The 16,694-nt window shown below is 54.3% G+C and overlaps 1 protein-coding gene across 1 annotated transcript in view; it reads left to right on the top strand.

Moving 5' to 3' along the window:
* Positions 1 to 16,694, top strand: part of SRCAP (Snf2 related CREBBP activator protein) — a 139,531-nt gene that overhangs the window by 108,433 nt on the left and 14,404 nt on the right. Inside the window, 12 exon segments of the mRNA XM_075318692.1 lie at positions 8 to 194; positions 281 to 450; positions 527 to 687; positions 5,573 to 5,725; positions 5,797 to 5,961; positions 9,145 to 9,378; positions 9,467 to 9,622; positions 9,724 to 13,220; positions 13,315 to 13,529; positions 13,605 to 13,807; positions 13,949 to 14,118; positions 14,198 to 14,394. Of these exon segments, the coding sequence (XP_075174807.1) occupies positions 8 to 194; positions 281 to 450; positions 527 to 687; positions 5,573 to 5,725; positions 5,797 to 5,961; positions 9,145 to 9,378; positions 9,467 to 9,622; positions 9,724 to 13,220; positions 13,315 to 13,529; positions 13,605 to 13,807; positions 13,949 to 14,118; positions 14,198 to 14,394 (5,508 nt within the window).

Below are 16,694 nucleotides of genomic sequence, written 5' to 3'. Positions count from 1 at the left end.
TCCACAGGACCCGGGAGACTCTGGCCAGTGGCCACTTCATGAGTGTCATAAACATCCTCATGCAGCTCCGCAAGGTGTGCAATCATCCCAATCTGTTTGATCCGCGTCCGATTCATTCGCCCTTCATAACCCACGGCATCTGCTACACGGTCCCGTCTCTGGTTCTTCATGCTCTGCAGCGCCACCCGCTCGAGGCAGGTACAGGGCCCACCGGGGTGCGGATGACGTCTGCTGGCGTGGAGTTGTGAGGGCTACAATGGTGTCTTCTCTGTGTCCCCAGCATATGGACATGTCTTTGTTTGACTTCATTAACATGGAGGGGCGGGTGAGCCGATACGAGCGGGATGTTTTCCTACCACAATACAAACAGTCGCGTTCCCTGATCCAAGAGATTGCAGACTCCCCGGAGCCGCCTCCGAGACCCCGGACCCTGAAGATGAAGGTGAACAGGTGTGTATGTGCTGGACACCGCCTCACCCGTAGGTGCTGTCCTCGGGGGTCTGCTGACACCTCTCCCTCCCCCCAGGATGCTGCAGCCTGTGAAGCCAGATCCACGCTCTGTGGTGGTGAACAATTCCCGCCTGGTGCAGAAGTGTCCGGACGTGCTCCCCCCCGCCGTCCCTCCGCCAGCAGCTCCGCAGCCAGTGGCATCCAGTACCTGTGCTCCACCTCTGCCCGGCCTGAAGGGTGAGTTCTGTGTGCGCAGCCTGCACTTACTGCTGTGGGTAAAGGATCGGTCATGTCATTTATATATTACACCGCCCCCTATGTGTTACATAATGCAGTGCGCATAAACCGTCACCAGTGTGTTTACATAATGCAGTGCGCATAAACCGTCCCCAGTGTGTTTACATAATGCAGTGTGCATAAACCGTCACCAGTGTGTTTACATAATGCAGTGCGCATAAACCGTCCCCAGTGTGTTTACATGATACAGTGCACATAAACCATCCCCAGTGTGTTTACATGATGCAGTGCACATAAACCTCCCCCAGTGTGTGTTACATGATGCAGTGCACATAAACCGTCCCCAATGTGTTACATAATGCAGTGCGCATAAACCGTCCCCAGTGTGTTACATGATGCAGTGCACATAAACCGTCGCCAGTGTGTTTACATAATGCAGTGCGCATAAACCGTCCCCAGTGTGTTTACATAATGCAGTGCGCATAAACCGTCCCCAGTGTGTTCACATGATGCAGTGCGCATAATAAACCGTCCCCAGTGTGTTTACATGATGCAGTGCACATAAACCGTCCCCAGTGTGTTTACATGATACAGTGCACATAAACCGTCCCCAGTGTGTTACATGATGCAGTGCACATAAACCGTCCCCAGTGTGTTTACATGATGCAGTGCACATAAACCGTCCCCAGTGTGTTTACATGATACAGTGCACATAAACCGTCCCCAGTGTGTTTACATGATACAGTGCACATAAACCGTCCCCAGTGTGTGTTACATGATGCAGTGCACATAAACTGTCCCCAGTGTGTGTTACATGATGCAGTGCACATAAACCGTCCCCAGTGTGTTACATGATGCAGTGCACATAAACTGTCCCCAGTGTGTTACATGATGCAGTGCACATAAACCGTCCCCAGTGTGTTACATGATGCAGTGCACATAAACCGTCCCCAGTGTGTGTTACATGATGCAGTGCACATAAACCGTCCCCAGTGTGTTTACATGATACAGTGCATATAAACCGTCCCCAGTGTGTTTACATGATGCAGTGCACATAAACCTCCCCCAGTGTGTTACATGATGCAGTGCACATAAACCTCCCCCAGTGTGTGTTACATGATGCAGTGCACATAAACTGTCCCCAGTGTGTTCACATGATGCAGTGCGCATAATAAACTGTCCCCAGTGTGTTTACATGATGCAGTGCACATAAACTGTCCCCAGTGTGTTTACATGATGCAGTGCACATAAACCTCCCCCAGTGTGTGTTACATGATGCAGTGCACATAAACCGTCCCCAGTGTGTTCACATGATGCAGTGCGCATAATAAACCGTCCCCAGTGTGTTTACATGATGCAGTGCACATAAACTGTCCCCAGTGTGTTTACATGATGCAGTGCACATAAACCTCCCCCAGTGTGTGTTACATGATGCAGTGCACATAAACCGTCCCCAGTGTGTTTACATGATGCAGTGCACATAAACCGTCCCCAGTGTGTTTACATGATACAGTGCACATAAACCGTCCCCAGTGTGTTACATGATGCAGTGCACATAAACCGTCCCCAGTGTGTATTACATGATGCAGTGCACATAAACCTCCCCCAGTGTGTTACATGATGCAGTGCACATAAACCGTCCCCAGTGTGTGTTACATGATGCAGTGCACATAAACCGTCCCCAGTGTGTGTTACATGATGCAGTGCACATAAACCGTCCCCAGTGTGTTACATGATGCAGTGCACATAAACCGTCCCCAGTGTGTTTACATGATACAGTGCACATAAACCGTCCCCAGTGTGTTACATGATGCAGTGCACATAAACCTACCCCAGTGTGTTTACATGATACAGTGCACATAAACCGTCCCCAGTGTGTTACATGATGCAGTGCACATAAACCGTCCCCAGTGTGTTTACATGATACAGTGCACATAAACCGTCCCCAGTGTGTTTACATGATACAGTGCACATAAACCGTCCCCAGTGTGTTTACATGATACAGTGCACATAAACCGTCCCCAGTGTGTTACATGATGCAGTGCACATAAACCGTCCCCAGTGTGTTTACATGATGCAGTGCACATAAACCGTCCCCAGTGTGTTTACATGATACAGTGCACATAAACCGTCCCCAGTGTGTTTACATGATACAGTGCACATAAACCGTCCCCAGTGTGTGTTACATGATGCAGTGCACATAAACTGTCCCCAGTGTGTGTTACATGATGCAGTGCACATAAACTGTCCCCAGTGTGTTACATGATGCAGTGCACATAAACCGTCCCCAGTGTGTTACATGATGCAGTGCACATAAACCGTCCCCAGTGTGTGTTACATGATGCAGTGCACATAAACCGTCCCCAGTGTGTTTACATGATACAGTGCATATAAACCGTCCCCAGTGTGTTTACATGATGCAGTGCACATAAACCTCCCCAGTGTGTTACATGATGCAGTGCACATAAACCTCCCCCAGTGTGTGTTACATGATGCAGTGCACATAAACTGTCCCCAGTGTGTTCACATGATGCAGTGCGCATAATAAACCGTCCCCAGTGTGTTTACATGATGCAGTGCACATAAACCGTCCCCAGTGTGTTTACATGATACAGTGCATATAAACCGTCCCCAGTGTGTGTTACATGATGCAGTGCACATAAACCGTCCCCAGTGTGTGTTACATGATGCAGTGCACATAAACCTCCCCCAGTGTGTTACATGATGCAGTGCACATAAACCGTCCCCAGTGTGTTTACATGATACAGTGCACATAAACCGTCCCCAGTGTGTTTACATGATACAGTGCACATAAACCGTCCCCAGTGTGTGTTACATGATGCAGTGCACATAAACCGTCCCCAGTGTGTTACATGATGCAGTGCACATAAACCGTCCCAGTGTGTTACATGATGCAGTGCACATAAACCGTCCCCAGTGTGTGTTACATGATGCAGTGCACATAAACCGTCCCCAGTGTGTTTACATGATGCAGTGCACATAAACCGTCCCCAGTGTGTTTACATGATACAGTGCATATAAACCGTCCCCAGTGTGTTTACATGATGCAGTGCACATAAACCTCCCCCAGTGTGTTACATGATGCAGTGCACATAAACCTCCCCCAGTGTGTGTTACATGATGCAGTGCACATAAACTGTCCCCAGTGTGTTCACATGATGCAGTGCGCATAATAAACCGTCCCCAGTGTGTTTACATGATGCAGTGCACATAAACCTCCCCCAGTGTTTGTTACATGATGCAGTGCACATAAACCGTCCCCAGTGTGTTTACATGATGCAGTGCACATAAACCGTCCCCAGTGTGTTTACATGATGCAGTGCACATAAACCGTCCCCAGTGTGTGTTACATGATGCAGTGCACATAAACCTCCCCCAGTGTGTTACATGATGCAGTGCACATAAACCGTCCCCAGTGTGTTACATGATGCAGTGCACATAAACCGTCCCCAGTGTGTTACATGATGCAGTGCACATAAACCGTCCCCAGTGTGTTACATGATGCAGTGCACATAAACCGTCCCCAGTGTGTTTACATGATACAGTGCACATAAACCGTCCCCAGTGTGTTACATGATGCAGTGCACATAAACCGTCCCCAGTGTGTTTACATGATACAGTGCACATAAACCGTCCCCAGTGTGTGTTACATGATGCAGTGCACATAAACCTACCCCAGTGTGTTTACATGATACAGTGCACATAAACCGTCCCCAGTGTGTGTTACATGATGCAGTGCACATAAACCTCCCCCAGTGTGTTTACATGATACAGTGCACATAAACCGTCCCCAGTGTGTTACATGATGCAGTGCACATAAACCTCCCCCAGTGTGTTTACATGATACAGTGCACATAAACCGTCCCCAGTGTGTGTTACATGATGCAGTGCACATAAACCTCCCCCAGTGTGTTTACATGATACAGTGCACATAAACCGTCCCCAGTGTGTTACATGATGCAGTGCACATAAACCGTCCCCAGTGTGTTACATGATGCAGTGCACATAAACCGTCCCCAGTGTGTGTTACATGATGCAGTGCACATAAACCGTCCCCAGTGTGTTTACATGATACAGTGCACATAAACCGTCCCCAGTGTGTTACATGATGCAGTGCACATAAACCGTCCCCAGTGTGTTACATGATGCAGTGCACATAAACCGTCCCCAGTGTGTGTTACATGATGCAGTGCACATAAACCGTCCCCAGTGTGTTTACATGATACAGTGCATATAAACCGTCCCCAGTGTGTTTACATGATGCAGTGCACATAAACCTCCCCCAGTGTGTTACATGATGCAGTGCACATAAACCTCCCCCAGTGTGTGTTACATGATGCAGTGCACATAAACTGTCCCCAGTGTGTTCACATGATGCAGTGCGCATAATAAACCGTCCCCAGTGTGTTTACATGATGCAGTGCACATAAACCTCCCCCAGTGTTTGTTACATGATACAGTGCACATAAACCGTCCCCAGTGTGTTACATGATGCAGTGCACATAAACCGTCCCCAGTGTGTTTACATGATACAGTGCACATAAACCGTCCCCAGTGTGTTACATGATGCAGTGCACATAAACCGTCCCCAGTGTGTTTACATGATGCAGTGCACATAAACCGTCCCCAGTGTGTTACATGATACAGTGCACATAAACCGTCCCCAGTGTGTTACATGATGCAGTGCACATAAACCGTCCCCAGTGTGTTACATGATGCAGTGCACATAAACCGTCCCCAGTGTGTTACATGATGCAGTGCACATAAACCGTCCCCAGTGTGTTACATGATGCAGTGCATCATGTAAACACACTGGATGCGGTTTATTATGATAAAACTGACATGCGCTGTTGGTGTTTTGCAGTTCCTCTCCCTGTGCAGTGCGCTCCAGCCGTCACACCAGTGGCTCCAGTATCCATTGGGGCCGTGAAGTCTGTTCCGGTGCAGAACGCTCCGCCGATGTGCGCTGCTCCCCAAAGGCTGATCCTGACCCCTGAAATGCAGGCGCGCCTTCCCTGTGAGTAGCGCTGCTGCCTGCGCTGTACACCAGCACTCCCGTCCGCTCTACAATTACTGTCTGTTTCCTAGCCGGAGAAGTCATCAGCCTGGCACAACTGGCATCTCTCGGGGGACGTCCTCTGCAGAGTCAGTCCGTCACTAAACCGCTCACTCTGCAGCTGCAGGGCGCCAAACTGACATTAAGTGGTCCTCCTGTGCGGCCCCTCGGAGTGGGGCAACCCCGATCGCTGCAGGGTAAGGTTATCATTTATTTTATAGAGTATAACTAGCCGAGCGTGGAGAGAGGACACTGGCTGCTATTCTTAGTGTGCAGTAAGGAGGGTACGCTGCTCGCGAGGCTTTGTATACAGAGACGAGAGTCTCCTGCCGCCAAGGCTTACAGTGTCTGCCAAGGCTCACAGTGTATAGTGGGAGGACTCTGCCGCCAAGGCTTACAGTGTATAGTGGGAGGACTCTGCCGCCAAGGCTCACAGTGTATAGTGGGAGGACTCTGCCGCCAAGGCTTGCAGTGTATAGTGGGAGGACTCTGCCGCCAAGGCTCACAGTGTATAGTGGGAGGACTCTGCCGCCAAGGCTCACAGTGTATAGTGGGAGGACTCTGCCGCCAAGGCTCACAGTGTATAGTGGGAGGACTCTGCCGCCAAGGCTTACAGTGTATAGTGGGAGGACTCTGCCGCCAAGGCTTACAGTGTATAGTGGGAGGACTCTGCCGCCAAGGCTCACAGTGTATAGTGGGAGGACTCTGCCGCCAAGGCTTACAGTGTATAGTGGGAGGACTCTGCCGCCAAGGCTCACAGTGTATAGTGGGAGGACTCTGCCGCCAAGGCTCACAGTGTATAGTGGGAGGACTCTGCCGCCAAGGCTCACAGTGTATAGTGGGAGGACTCTGCCGCCAAGGCTCACAGTGTATAGTGGGAGGACTCTGCCGCCAAGGCTTACAGTGTATAGTGGGAGGACTCTGCCGCCAAGGCTTACAGTGTATAGTGGGAGGACTCTGCCGCCAAGGCTCGCGGTGTATAGTGGGAGGACTCTGCCGCCAAGGCTTACGGTGTATAGTGGGAGGATTCTGCCGCCAAGGCTCGCAGTGTATAGTGGGAGGACTCTGCTGCCAAGGCTTACAGTGTATAGTGGGAGGACTCTGCCGCCAAGGCTTACAGTGTATAGTGGGAGGACTCTGCCGCCAAGGCTCGCAGTGTATAGTGGGAGGACTCTGCCGCCAAGGCTCGCAGTGTATAGTGGGAGGACTATGCCGCCAAGGCTTACAGTGTATAGTGGGAGGACTCTGCCACCAAGGCTCGCAGTGTATAGTGGGAGGATTCTGCCGCCAAGGCTCGCAGTGTATAGTGGGAGGACTCTGCCGCCAAGGCTCACAGTGTATAGTGGGAGGACTCTGCCGCCAAGGCTTACAGTGTATAGTGGGAGGACTCTGCCGCCAAGGCTCGCAGTGTATAGTGGGAGGACTCTGCCGCCAAGGCTTACAGTGTATAGTGGGAGGACTCTGCCGCCAAGGCTCGCAGTGTATAGTGGGAGGACTCTGCTGCCAAGGCTTACAGTGTATAGTGGGAGGACTCTGCCGCCAAGGCTTACAGTGTATAGTGGGAGGACTCTGCCGCCAAGGCTCGCAGTGTATAGTGGGAGGACTCTGCCGCCAAGGCTCGCAGTGTATAGTGGGAGGACTCTGCCGCCAAGGCTTACAGTGTATAGTGGGAGGACTCTGCCGCCAAGGCTTACAGTGTATAGTGGGAGGACTCTGCCGCCAAGGCTTAGTGTATAGTGGGAGGACTCTGCCGCCAAGGCTTACAGTGTATAGTGGGAGGACTCTGCTGCCAAGGCTCGCAGTGCATAGTGGGAGGACTCTGCCGCCAAGGCTCACAGTATATATTGGGAGGACTCTGCCGCCAAGGCTCGCAGTGTATAGTGGAAGGACTCTGCCGCCAAGGCTCACAGTATATAGTGGGAGGACTCTGCTGCCAAGGCTCACAGTGCATAGTGGGAGGACTCTGCCGCCAAGGCTCACAGTATATAGTGGGAGGACTCTGCCGCCAAGGCTCACAGTATATAGTGGGAGGACTCTGCCGCCAAGGCTTACAGTGTATAGTGGGAGGACTCTGCCGCCAAGGCTTACAGTGTATAGTGGGAGGACTCTGCCGCCAAGGCTCGCAGTGTATAGTGGGAGGACTCTGCCGCCAAGGCTCGCAGTGTATAGTGGGAGGACTCTGCTGCCAAGGCTTACAGTGTATAGTGGGAGGACTCTGCCGCCAAGGCTTACAGTGTATAGTGGGAGGACTCTGCCGCCAAGGCTCGCAGTGTATAGTGGGAGGACTCTGCCACCAAGGCTCACAGTGTATAGTGGGAGGATTCTGCCGCCAAGGCTCGCAGTGTATAGTGGGAGGACTCTGCCGCCAAGGCTTAGTGTATAGTGGGAGGACTCTGCTGCCAAGGCTCGCAGTGCATAGTGGGAGGACTCTGCCGCCAAGGCTCACAGTATATAGTGGGAGGACTCTGCTGCCAAGGCTCGCAGTGCATAGTGGGAGGACTCTGCCGCCAAGGCTCACAGTATATAGTGGGAGGACTCTGCCGCCAAGGCTCACAGTATATAGTGGGAGGACTCTGCCGCCAAGGCTTACAGTGTATAGTGGGAGGACTCTGCTGCCAAGGCTCGCAGTGTATAGTGGGAGGACTCTGCCGCCAAGGCTTACAGTGTATAGTGGGAGGACTCTGCCGCCAAGGCTCACAGTGTATAGTGGGAGGACTCTGCCGCCAAGGCTTAGTGTATAGTGGGAGGACTCTGCCGCCAAGGCTTAGTGTATAGTGGGAGGACTCTGCCGCCAAGGCTCACAGTGTATAGTGGCAGAACTCTGCCGCCAAGGCTCGCAGTGTATAGTGGGAGGACTCTGCCGCCAAGGCTTAGTGTATAGTGGGAGGACTCTGCTGCCAAGGCTTAGTGTATAGTGGGAGGACTCTGCCGCCAAGGCTTACAGTGTATAGTGGGAGGACTCTGCCGCCAAGGCTCGCAGTGTATAGTGGGAGGACTCTGCCGCCAAGGCTTACAGTTGGGGGAGGGGAGAGGCCCTCCCTGCCCGCGAGGCTTGCAGAGGGGAGGTGGGGAGAGGTCCCCCCTGCCCGCGAGGCTTGCTGAGGAGGGAAGGGGGGTGGGGGGAGAGGTCCCTTCTGCCCTCGAGGCGTGTAGATGGCAGGCTGTCCCTGGATAGGAGACAGTTTTTGGGCAGATGTGGCTTATGGCTGCCGTGTTGGGTAGCAGAGCTCTTGTAGGGTGTAGGTGTCTTTGAAGAGATGAAGTATGGGGTTGCATTTGAAGGTGGGGGGTGTTGGGGATGATGGAAAAGCAGAGATGAGGGTTTCGGATGTCCTCACTGTTCCCAGTGTTCCTCTGGGACTAACTTTGTTTTCTCTTAGGTAACGTGCTTCACCTCGTCTCTTCCGGTGGACAACATCATCTGCTTAGCCAGCCAACCCAGCTGGCTCTCATTCAGGCCTTGGCTCAGCAGGCGGCATCGCCGGCACCAGCAGTGCCTCAGTTGGTGCAGAATACGAGTCAGGCACAGATCGGGGTCCAGGCCATGTCAGTACAGTCTCTGCAGCACACACTGGTGAACAGTGCCGGCCTTCCGGCAGCATCTCCGGGGCAGGGTGAGTGTCTGCTGAAGCTTAGATGATGGCTCCTGCACGGCTTCTCAGCCGATGGGATGATGGATTTGCCTTTTATCTGTGTTCTTAGTACCGTCCCCAGGGGTGGTGAAGATTGTGGTAAGGCAGTCTACCAGAGACATTCCTGCATCTCCTCTGCACCATCCTGTGGCCCCAACAGTGCGCCCTCTTCTCAGAGTCGTTCCTGGTCCGTCTGCAGAACAGTCTACAGTCCATAAAGGACCTGGTGAGCAGCGAGCAGATATTGCCTTGTTTCGCACACATTTTTCTGCTCTCTCCAGATGTTTCTGACTGACCTAGGGTTTGTGGATTTTTATTTTTACCCAGCTCCAGTTGTTTCCACCTCCACCCTGACTTTGGCAACCAGTCCTCTGCTTATGATGTCCAACCCAACGCTGTCCACAAGGCTCCCTTCTCCCAATCCTTCTCAGCCTAATATAGAAGAGTCCTCAGTGCCTCCCATGTCTGGTGTGGCCCTGCGACTTCTGACAACTTCTGCAGCGGTGCAGCTGACAAACCACCACTCGTCTCCTCCTATACACACTCAGAGTCCATCTCTTCCCAACTGCTCTCCTGCCCCCTTCCAGAACCCCAGCATCTCCAACTGCACCCCCACTCACACTGTATGCTCAGACCATACCCTCTGTCCTTCCCGTGGTTTTGCCCTGGATCCTCAGGCTGTACCGAATGGTAATGGTATGGCTGTCCAGGTGTCGCAGCCTGTCACTGCCCCCAGCAACTCTACAGACGGTGCCCTTTATGTTAATCTCATCCCAAATCCTCCTTCTCCTCCATCTTCCAACATCTCCAAAATGAACCCTGCCACGCCCACATACAACCTGAGTTTAGTTCCTGCTCTTTTAGCAAATTCTGCCCCCAGTACAGTGTCCAGCTCGTACCCCATCCCCGCTCGTTTCCTAACCAGTCCAGTATCTCTACTCGCGCTCTCTCCTTTAGCTTCAAGCAGCAGTGGAGCCACCCCGGTCCTGTACACGGCACCCGGTGCCACTGCCTTCCCCGCGGCCTCAGTGTCTGCCTCTTTGCCATTACTCACAGCACCTGTGTCATTTACAGCTCCTTTGCCTGTGTCCTCCTCCACTCACAGTTCATTGTCCGCTTCTCTGTCTGTTGAAGCTCCATCCCAACAGTCACTTACAGTTGTGTCTTCTCCATCCCCTGTAATGCCATTGTCAGCAGCTGGTAATCTACCTGCCACAACAGGCTCATCCCACTCTCTGCTGTCTTCCCCGGCTGCCGTCACTATGCCTCTGCTGTCTGCTCCGGCTGCTCTGCCTTTGCTGTCTGCCCCTCTTTTGTCTTCTCCTCAGGCTACCGCCCCTCGGCCTCTACTTTCTGTCCCACCTCCAGCTACTGCCCACCTTCCTCTACAGTCTGCCCAGTCACAGCCTACTGCCCTTCCGCTGTCTTCACCCCTTCCTCTGCTGTCTTCCCCACCTCCAGCTACTGCCCCCCTTCCCCTACAGTCTCTTTCTCCTCCGGTTACCGTACCTCTGCTGTCTGTCCCGTCTCCAGCGGTCACCCCCTTTCCTCTGTTGTGTTCTCCCATCCCTGTCTCTTCTTCTGCAGCCACCCCCCTGCCTATGTTGTCTATCCCACCGCCAACTGTTTCTGCTCCTTTCCCTATGTCTATTCCGCCTGCCAGCCACTTGCCTCTATCTGTCTCAACTCCTGCTTCTGCCACCCCCGTCCCTCAGGTGTCTGTTCCGCCTGCCGGCGCCCTGCCTCTCCCAACTCCTGCTTCTGCCACCCCCTTCCCTCAGGTGTCTGTTCCGCCTGCCAGCACCCTGCCTCTCCCACCTCCTGCTTCTGCCACCCCCGTCCCTCAGATGTCTGTTCCGCCTGCCGGCGCCCTGCCTCTCCCATCTCCTGCTTCTGCTGCCCCCTTCCCTCTGGTGTCTGTTCCACCTGCCGGCGCCCTGCCTCTCCCACCTCCTGCTTCTACCATCCCCGTCCCTCTGGTGTCTGTTCCGCCTGCCGGCGCCCGGCCTCTCCCGCCTCGTGCTTCTGCCACCCCTGTTCCTCTAGTGTCTGTTCCGCCTGCTGGCGCCCTGCCTCTCCCACCTCCTGCTTCTGCCACCCCCTTCCCTCAGGTGTCTGTTCCGCCTGCCAGCACCCTGCCTCTCCCACCTCTTCCTTCTACCATCCCCGTCCCTCTGGTGTCTGTTCCACCTGCCGGCGCCCTGCCTCTCCCACCTGCTTCTACCATCCCCGTCCCTCTAGTGTCTGTTCCGCCTACCAGCGCCCTGCCTCTCCCATCTCCTGCTTCTGCCGCCCCCTTCCCTCTGGTGTCTGTTCCGCCTGCTGGCGCCCGGCCTCTCCCGCCTCGTGCTTCTGCCACCCCTGTTCCTCTAGTGTCTGTTTCGCCTGCCTGCGCTCTGCCTCTCCCATCTCATGCTTCTGCCACCCCCGTCCCTCTGGTGTCTTCTCCTGCCCCGACCCCAGCTTCCCTTCTAACAGCCACAGCTTCTTTCCTGGAGACTTCTGGTAGCCACCCTCTTATTCTGTCCTCCGATTCTGCCTCCGTGCCTCTGCGAGAAGCGTTTTCGTCTGATTCCTTGTCGCCTCTGGTTCTTAACACGTCTCTGAAGTTGCCCTCTGTAGCATCGTCCTCTGTGCCTTTGTTGTCTGCCTCTGGCACAGTTCCTCTCCTGGCGGCAGGTTCTGCGAAGATGCCCATCCCTGTGGTTAACGCCACCTCTGCTCCTTCCACAGCAGGCCCCCAGCCATCACGACTGCTCTGTACCCCAAAGGCAGGGCCTCTTCCCTTGTTGGCAGCTGCTGGGCCATCCGGTGTGCCCGGTGACCCGCTCTCCTCACACTCCATACTGATACCTACTCCTATAGCCCTGGCATCAATAAGGCATCCAGCCCCTAGTTCTTGTCCACCCTCCTCCACAGCTGTGCCTGCCGTGATGACAAAGATGGTGACTCTGCCCTCAGTCCCCGCCGAGGTCCAGACCCCACTGCCTGCCGATGCCCAGGCTACTTTGCTTCCTGCTCTGGAGGCAGCTGGTGTGTCCTCTGTGCAGCCGGTCATATCTGGCTTCTCTCAGTCCACACTCCCATGCCTATCTCTCAGGATCCCAGCTCCACAGCCCTCTTTACCTGTGTCCACACAGTCACCTGCGATGCCAGCATCTGCACCAGCACCCATGCCCTCCATGCCAGCCTCCACCCCTATTCCTCTGCCCCTGTTGCCAGCCTCCACACCTGCTCCTATGTCATCTCTGCCGGCATCTTCCTCAGATCCAGCTTCGTTGTTACTGGTGCCCTCCCCAGCCCCTGACTTGTCGTCCTCTGTTTCGGCTTGTACCCAGCCCATAGACCCTCCCTCCACGTCACTGCTGCCGCCTTCCTCCGTCTCCCATCCCCTGATGATCTCATTTTCCGCTCCCCTGACACTGGCGTCCCCTTCATTAGGAGTGTCTGCTCATTCCCACATTCCGGTACTCGCTGCTCCGGTGCTCCGGCCCCAATCCCCATCAGCCGCCCTGTATCCGAAGCCTGTCCCATCCTGTCCGGGGCCCGTCACCGCAGCAGAAAGTAGTGTCTTGCCTGCTGCCTCCACCACAGCAAATTCTCCCACACCATCGGTCAATAGCCTTCTGCCATCTAGTGTCCAGGAACCATGTCTGTCCCTGTCAGTGGCTGACCCTCCTACAGTAAGCGTGACACTAGGCTCAGCCGCAGAGTCTGACGGCACCATGGAGGACGACCCTCGGCCACTGCACAATGCCATGGCATCTGCGTGTGTGAGGCCCAGACGTCAGCTGCCGCCCCCGCCGAGGTCTCCTTTCTACTTGGTAGGTGAAACCTTTGTGCTGACATGGAGGCTGTACGGATGGGGGAGCAGAATATCTGTACGAGACGACCTGTACATTCTGTTTCTCGCACTAGGAGCCACTAGAGGAGCGACGGAGAAAGCAGAAATTGGAGAGACTGGACCGGATTTTACATCTGAATGAGAGGAGAAGCAGCCTGGCTCCAATCTATGGGACGGAGGTGCTACAGGCCTGCACCCTCCATTTCTCCAGCCAGCAGACCAACACTTTACGTAGATGCACCTTCACCTCAGAGCAGCGCTTGGAGCAGCTGGCCCCCATCATCGAGAGGTGCGTGGGCAGGTGTCTTAGGGCAGCGCTGAAGCTTTATGTCCATGATCCTCATCTGCATTTCTATGGCCCTAGGTTTATATTTGCTATGCCTCCTGTGGAGGCCCCGCAGATTACTCTCCACACCTCACATCCACCACCCTCCCTGGTCCTGCAAGAGTCAGTCTTCAAGGATACCCTGTCCCAGGGGCTGACCCCACACACCCGCTGCCTTCATGGCATCATCTCCAACATGAGGACCCAGTTCCCTGACCTGCGCCTCATCCAGTATGACTGTGGTAAGCTGCATCTGCAAAGGCTATTCTACCCTGAGACTTCAGGTGTTGGTGCAGTAGATACATTTGTGGTTGTCCTTGCGTTTTACTTCTGGACGGTGATCACAGGCTTGAGATGTAACCACAGTGAATTATTGTATACAGGAAAGCTGCAAACCATGGATCGCCTGCTGCGTCAGCTGAAATCTGGCGGCCATCGGGTGCTCATTTTCACACAGATGACACGGATGTTAGATGTTCTGGAGCAGTTTCTGAATTATCACGGACACATTTATGTGCGCCTAGACGGATCTACACGTGTGGAGCAGAGACAGGTAACGATGGTGACAATGGAGGGTGCAGTGAAGGCGGAGGCCATCGCCACCTGCGGTGTCACTCTATTCTCATTCCCAGGTGCTGATGGAACGGTTCAACATGGACAAGCGCATCTTCTGCTTCATTCTTTCTACACGCAGTGGAGGGGTTGGAGTGAACCTGACGGGGGCAGACACTGTGATTTTTTATGACAGTGACTGGAATCCCACAATGGATGCACAAGCTCAGGACCGCTGTCACCGCATTGGGCAGACGCGAGACGTGCACATATACAGGTAGGTCGTGCACTTGTCTCGTGTGTCTTGTGCTCTAGCCTCTCCGGTTATCGCTTCTACATTTGCCCCTGTCCTTTCTTCAGCGCTCTATTGGGAGACCCAGACGATTGGGTGTATAGCACTGCCTCCGGAGGCCACACAAAGCAATTACACTAAAAAGTGTAAGGCCCCTCCCCTTCTGGCTATACACCCCCAGTGGGATCACTGGCTCACCAGTTTTCTGCTTTGTGCGAAGGAGGTCAGACATCCACGCATAGCTCCACTGTTTGTAGTCAGCAGTAGCTGCTGGCTATATCGGATGGAAGAAAAGAGGGCCCATATGGGGCCCCCAGCATGCTCCCTTCTCACCCGCGGTGGTGCTTGTAAGGTTGAGGTACCTATTGCTGGTACAGAGGCTGGAGCCCACATGCTGTTTTCCTTCCACATCCCCTGGAGGGCTCTGTGGAAGTGGGATCTTACCGGCCTCCAAGCCCTGAGGCCGGGCTCCATCCACAGACCCAGAGAACCTGCTGGATTTGGAGCGGGAGTGCCGTTCAGGGACAAGGCCCTGCAACTTTCAGGTACTCTGTGTCCCCGGCAGGCACGGACACTCTCAAGGCTTGCTGAGCGTTATAGTGCGCCGGGGACAGTAGCGCTGTGCGCTGGGGTTAGGTCACTGCAGCTTTGCTGAGTGACGTTACATGTTGGGAACTACTGCGCCGACCGCTACTGGAGCGGCGGCGCAGCTGCGACTTGTGGTGCGCCGGGGACTTTGCGCCGACCGCGCTTTTACGGCGGCGGCGCTTCTAACTTTAGCCCCCGGCTTCTGCGGCCTAGCGCCGCTTCGTTCCCGCCCCCACCCTGTCAATCAGGGTAGGGGAGAGACGCTGCTCAATAGGCAGCGCCGAGGGCTGGAGCTTTATTTACATGCTCCAGCCCTCTCACTAGGCACAGAGGGAAGCAGGCTTCCCGCTCTTCGTCTGTATACGCCCAGGGCCCGCCCCCCCTCTCCACAAGGACGCCGGCAGCCATTACACATGCGGTCTGGCTGGGGAAAGGCAGCAGGCTCTGGGAGACCCAGACTAAAGGGATTTCGGCGACCACACACCCGCTCCTAAGCGGGCGGTAAGCTGCACTTTAGTGCTGGCCCCACTAGTGCCTCAGTGTTATATTAGTGTACTTTTTTCTTAGTACCATATATATATATAGTTGCACTGTAAGGTCGCTTCTTGGCTGGACACCCTGTACTGCTCTGAGGAGGCAGCAACATGTCATCCGCAAAACGCAAGGGTGCCAAGGCACAGGCTGTGTACACTGTTTGTACTGCATGTGGGGCTGATCTACCGGCAGGCTCCAAAGACTCACATTGTGTGCAATGTTCAGTCCCAGTGGCACTTCGTCAGCCAGAGCCTAATGTGGTGGTAGCCCAGGCAGAGACGCCTGTGAACCCTGCCCCGGTGACGGGGACAGACTTTGCAGTTTTTGCTGATAAAATGTCTGTGACTATGTCAAAAATCCTGGAGACCTTGCAGTCCAGGCCAGTTGCTCAGACCATGGACACTGCTGTGTCTATGCTCTCCGGTCCCCCTCAGTTGGAACTAATCCGTACTTCAAGGGGGTCTCAAGCATCACAGGCTGAAGTCTCTGACTCAGATGACAGTCCCAGGCAGCCTAAGCGAGCTCGCTGGGAAAGACCCTCCACGTCATCACACTGCTCAGGGTCTCAGCGAGAAGAGTCTCTCTGTGATGAGACTGAGGACGGTGATCAGGATTCTAATCCTGAGGCTCCTTTCAATCTGGATGCCCCTGATGGTGACGCCATGGTTAATGACCTTATATCGGCAATTAATAGACTGTTGGATATTTCTTCAGCGCTCTATTGGGAGACCCAGACGATTGGGGTATAGCTACTGCCCTCCGGAGGCCACACAAAGCACTACACTAAAAAGTGCAAGGCCCCTCCCCTTCTGGCTATACCCCCCCGTGGTATCACGGGTTCTCCAGTTTTCAAGCTTTGTGCGAAGGAGGTCAGACATCCACGCATAGCTCCACAGATTTTAGTCAGCAGTAGCTGCTGACTATTTCGGATGGAAGAAAAGAGGGCCCATATAGGGCCCCCAGCATGCTCCCTTCTCACCCGTTGATGGTGTTGTAAGGTTGAGGTACCTATTGCTGGTACGGAGGCTGGAGCCCACATGCTGCTTTCCTTCCACATCCCCCTGAGGGGCTCTGAGGAAGTGGGATCCTGCCGGCCTCAAAGCTCTGACGCCGGGCTCCATCCACAGACCCATTTGAACCTGCTGGATACGGAGCTGGAGTAC

This window comes from Anomaloglossus baeobatrachus, chromosome 7 (genome assembly GCF_048569485.1).
Source record: "Anomaloglossus baeobatrachus isolate aAnoBae1 chromosome 7, aAnoBae1.hap1, whole genome shotgun sequence".
Classification (NCBI taxonomy): domain Eukaryota; kingdom Metazoa; phylum Chordata; class Amphibia; order Anura; family Aromobatidae; genus Anomaloglossus; species Anomaloglossus baeobatrachus.
Note: the sequence above shows the minus strand (reverse complement) of the source record. Positions and strands in the feature narration are given on the sequence as shown.